General features: G+C 44.8%; 1 protein-coding gene across 1 annotated transcript; it reads left to right on the top strand.

Annotated features, from left to right (window-relative positions):
- On the top strand, window positions 1-1,781 carry LOC121552217 (serine protease HTRA2, mitochondrial-like). The gene has a single exon (XM_041864962.2). The coding sequence runs from the start codon at window positions 159-161 to the stop codon at window positions 1,503-1,505; it is 1,347 nt and encodes a 448-aa protein (XP_041720896.2). The 5' UTR covers window positions 1-158; the 3' UTR covers window positions 1,506-1,781.
- Window positions 1,782-5,309: the final 3,528 nt, after the last annotated feature.

Consider the following 5,309-nt stretch of genomic DNA (forward strand, 5'->3'; position numbering starts at 1 on the left):
CCAGTAGCCACAGTTTTTAATGTTTTATTATTACGTTTTTTATAAATTCGTGCGTTACTAAGGTCAAAGAGTTGTAGATCCTTATGGTCAAGAAAGGAGTGTGAATTGTTGAATTTGTTGTAAAAGTTATTTCACTCTATTCTGACTGATGCAACAACATGTCAACACATGTCAATCGTCCGCTATTCTGGGTAATCAGGAGGTACACCCGGGAACATCTCCGACAATGTAACGTTTTGAACAAGCGAACACTAGGACGAGTTTCCGGTGCTTCTGTCGGTTACAAACAGCACTCAACGGGAGATAACACCTGTTATGTCAACAATGTACCCACCATTTGGACCACAGGAGGAGGTGGCAGGGGCAGTGGCTCAGATCGGACTACTCTCCTCAAGTCAGTCGCTGTTGGGTTGGGACTCGGTAGTGCGGCAGTTCTGCATTTCAGAGGGGATGAGGAGAACGTTTGTGAGAGGAGAGCTTTACTTTGTGGTTCGATCCTAGAACGTGTCTTGTCAACAGCTCACTGTGCCTCCCCTTTCAAACCCGACAGTCCACGATTCAAGTACAACTTCATTGCGGATGTGGTCGAAAAATCTACGCCCGCTGTCGTGTATATTGAAATCGTCGGCCGGCACCCGTTCTCCGGTCGGGAAGTCCCCATCTCGAATGGTTCTGGGTTCATCATCAGCAGTGATGGGCTCATAGTCACCAATGCCCATGTAGTGGCCAATAAGAGAGGAGTCCGGGTCAAGCTAACCAATGGGGAGACGTATAACGCCACTGTTCAAGACGTTGATCAGGTGGCGGACATAGCCACTATAAAAATAAATGCCCAGCACCCTCTCCCTACCCTCTCTCTGGGGCTGTCGTCGGATGTGCGTCAGGGGGAGTTTGTGGTTGCCATGGGCAGCCCGTTCGCCCTGAGGAACACCATCACGTCAGGTATTGTCTCCTCAGTCCAGCGGGGCAGCAAGGAGCTGGGTCTGTCCAAACCCAACATGGACTATATCCAGACAGACGCTGCCATCGATTTTGGGAATTCTGGAGGGCCTCTGATTAATCTGGATGGTGAGGTGATCGGCATCAACACCATGAAGGTGACGGCAGGGATCTCCTTCGCGATCCCCTCAGATCACGTCAAACACTTCCTGAACCAAGCCTCCGACAAGAAGAAGTCTCGGTTGGGGGAGTTGGACACCAAGCGGAGATACATCGGCGTCATGATGCTGACCCTGACTCCAAGTATCATTGCCGAGTTGAAGCTGAGGGATTCCTCCTTCCCTGACGTCACTCACGGGATCATGATCCACCGGGTCATCATGGGCTCTCCAGCCAATAGGGCAGGTATGAAGCCAGGTGACATAGTGCTGGAGATCAACGGCACCAAGGTGAACACGTCGGAGGAGATCTACAACGCCGTGAGGACCAGCGACAGCATCACCATGGTGATCAGGAGGGGTCAGGACCTACTCAGGCTACACATGACCCCAGAGTTCACAGAGTGATGTCATCAAACGTTGCCGGTTAGTGGAGCCACATGATATACAGGTAGTGTACGAAGAAGAGGACAGTTGGGACACTGAAGAGGACAGGGATACTGAATGATCACACCCACAACATGCGTAGAGACAGACTATCACATCACTGTCTGTGTGGTTCTACACATGAGGTAAACCACTGGTTTACTGGATGTTGGGATAGAAGTAATGTGAGATATAAGATGGGCTATTAACACAGAGTTCGACATAGCAGCCAACTTTAAAGGCCAGTCCAGACTGACTGATATATGGTAGTGTACATGTTACTGGATAAGCGTGCACACACACCAAACACACCTCCTCTTCCAAGAAATGTTCCTCTGCTTCTCAGGAATAGGCACTACTGCTGAAGAAGACCATAAAGGTTTTCTATTGTTGCAGATAAAATTATTATTTTGACTGATTCTTTAAGGCTGTTCATTGCCTCAGTTGCTTCTTTAAGGCTGTTCATCGCCTCAGTTGCAGAATCTCTCTGTAGTCAGTATGAAAATGTATGCACTCACAAACTGTAAGTCGCTCTGGATAAGAGCGTCTGCTAAATGACTAAAATGTAAATGTAAAATGACTGATCCGTGTAAAGGAAAGAATGAATGGGGCCATGTATCGTGAGATTTTGAGTGAAAACCTCCTTCCATCAGCAAGGGCATTGAAGATGAAACGTGGCTGGGTCTTTCAGCATGACAATGATCCCAAACACACCGCCCGGGCAACGAAGGAGTGGCTTCGTAAGAAGCATTTCAAGGTCCTGGAGTGGCCTAGCCAGTCTCCAGATCTCAACCCTATAGAAAATCTTTGGAGGGAGTTGAAAGTCCGTGTTGCCCAGCGACAGCCCCAAAACATCACTGCTCTAGAGGAGATCTGCATGGAGGAATGGGCCAAAATACCAGCAACAGTGTGTGAAAACCTTGTGAAGACTTACAGAAAACGTTTGACCTGTGTCATTGCCAACAAAGGGTATATAACAAAGTATTGAGAAACTTTTGTTATTGACCAAATACTAATTTTTCCACCATAATTTGCAAATAAATTCATAAAAAATCCTACAATGTGATTTTCTGGATTTTATTTTTTCATTTTGTCTGTCATAGTTGACGTGTACCTATGATGAAAATTACAGGCCTCTCTCATCTTTTTAAGTGGGAGAACTTGCACAATTGGTGGTTGACTAAATACTTTTTTCCCCCACTGTATGTAGGCTATGTTAGACTGCATGTGCATCAATAGAACAACAATAGGGTCACCCTACATTATCTGGAGCTAAAACCCAATACAATCACATGGTAGTTACAAAGGTAAGTGTAACGTAAGTATTAGGGACATAGCCTTGTTGGCAAAAGTCCTCACACAGGGTATTCCAGTCATTTTAATAGCCATAATTATTCAAACACAAAGTTGTTGATTTGATTCTAGAAATTATCTCAAGAGTGAATGTCTATAAATAAGCAGACCACCTCTTCTACCACAACAGCCATCATGAGACATCCAGTAAACTCATCCGCTTTTGGTAAACACATGAGTCAGTCCCTAGGAGCGAGGTAACACAACTCCTCAATGAAAGTGAGTGAAAGTGAGTGTGTCTAATACTGCCTATGCTTTCTTTGGCATGGGCCCTGGTCCAGTGTGTGTGACGTATAGAGAGTTAAGTGGATTATCAGCTAGAACAAGAGTGGCTTATAGTCTCTGGTAGCTCATGGCCATATCATATCAGCGGTGACCTGGGAGTCCCCATAGAGACCTCCTCTCTCTAATCTTTAGGAAAGCCATTCCCAAGGGAGATCAGCTCCCATGGCCCTAAACTAACTGTCTTTAAATCATGGCTGGTCTTCTTGGAGTAATATTGTCATACTGCTCAAGCGCTGCCTAGTAAGAGATACTGTACCTAAATGTCAATGGGACTCACACGCATAAATAAATGATAAATTAAAAAGCAAAACGATATCCAACATAACATTTTTAAAAGTTATCCAACACTGCTACTAAACCCCCTTAAACTATCTCTGGAGAAACAACACCAAGATAAATAATTTGTATTTTTCTTTAACCTTTATTTAACTAGGCAAGTCAGTTACACTGAGGGAAAAAAGTATTTGATCCCCTGCTGATTTTGTATGTTTGCCCACTGACAAAGACATGATCAGTCTATAATTTTAATGGTTGGTTTATTTGAACAGTGAGAGACAGAATAACAACAAAAAAATCTAGAAAAACGCATGTCAAAAATGTTATGAATTGATTTGCATTTTAATGAGGGAAATAAGTATTTGACCCCTCTGCAAAACATGACTTAGTACTTGGTGGCAAAACCCTTGTTAGCAATCACAGAGGTCAGACGTTTCTTGTAGTTGGCCACCAGGTTTGCACACATCTCAGGAGGGATTTTGTCCCACTCCTCTTTGAAGATCTTCTCCAAATCATTAAGGTTTTGAGGCTGACGTTTGGCAACTCGAACCTTCAGCTCCCGCCACAGATTTTCTGTGGGATTAAGGTCTAGAGACTGGCTAGGCCACTCCAGGACCTTAATGTGTTTCTTCTTGAGCCACTCCTTTGTTGCCTTGGCCGTGTGTTTTGGGTCATTGTCATGCTGGAATACCCATCCACGACCCATTTTCAATGCCCTGGCTGAGGGAAGGAGGTTCTCACCCATGATTTGACGGTACGTGGCCCCGTCCATCGTCCCTTTGATGCGGTGAAGTTGTCCTGTCCCCTTAGCAGAAAACCCCCCCCAAAGCATAATGTTTCCACCTCCATGTTTGACGGTGGGGATGGTGTTCTTGGGGTCATAGGCAGCATTCCTCCTCCTCCAAACACGGCGAGTTGAGTTGATGCCAAAGAGCTCCATTTTGGTCTCATCTGACCACAACACTTTCACCCAGTTCTCCTCTGAATCATTCAGATGTTCATTGGCAAACTTCAGACGGGCCTGTATATGTGCTTTCTTGAGCAGGGGGACCTTGCAGGCGCTGCAGGATTTCAGTCCTTCGCAGCGTAGTGTGTTACCAATTGTTTTCTTGGTGACTATGGTCCCAGCTGCCTTGAGATCATTGACAAGATCCTCCCGTGTAGTTCTGGGCTGATTCCTCACTGTTCTCATGATCATTGTAACTCCACGAGGTGAGATCTTGTATGGAGCCCCAGGCTGAGGGAGATTGACAGTTATTTTGTGTTTTTACCATTTGCGAATAATCGCACCAACTGTTGTCAACTTCTCACCAAGCTGCTTGGCGATGGTCTTGTAGCCCATTCCAGCCTTGTGTAGGTCTTCAATCTTGTCCCTGACATCCTTGGAGAGCTCTTTGGTCTTGGCCATGGTGGAGAGTTTGTAATCTGATTGATTGATTGCTTCTGTGGACAGGTGTCTTTTATACAGGTAACAAACTGAGATTAGGAGCACTCCCTTTAAGAGTGTGCTCCTAATCTCAGCTCGTTACCTATATATAAGACACCTGGGAGCCAGAAATCTTTCTGATTGAGAGGGGGTCAAATACTTATTTCCCTCATTAAAATGCAAATCAATTTATAACATTTTTGACATGCGTTTTTCTGGATTTTTTTGTTGTTATTCTGTCTCTCACTGTTCAAATAAACCTACCATTAAAATTATAGACTGATCATTTCTTTGTCAGTGGGCAAACGTACAAAATCAGCAGGGGATCAAATACTTTTTTCCCTCACTGTAAGAACAAATTCTTATTTACAATGACGGCCTACCAAAAGGCAAAAGGCCTCCTGCGGGGATGGGGGCTGGGGTTAAAAATAAAAAATATAGGACAA

This window comes from Coregonus clupeaformis, chromosome 36 (assembly GCF_020615455.1).
Source record: "Coregonus clupeaformis isolate EN_2021a chromosome 36, ASM2061545v1, whole genome shotgun sequence".
Lineage (NCBI taxonomy): Eukaryota > Metazoa > Chordata > Actinopteri > Salmoniformes > Salmonidae > Coregonus > Coregonus clupeaformis.

Excerpts from the sequence above, each read along its gene's own strand:
- LOC121552217 (XM_041864962.2), top strand. The coding sequence starts at position 159 with ATGTCAACACATGTCAATCGTCCGCTATTCTGGGTAATCAGGAGGTAC.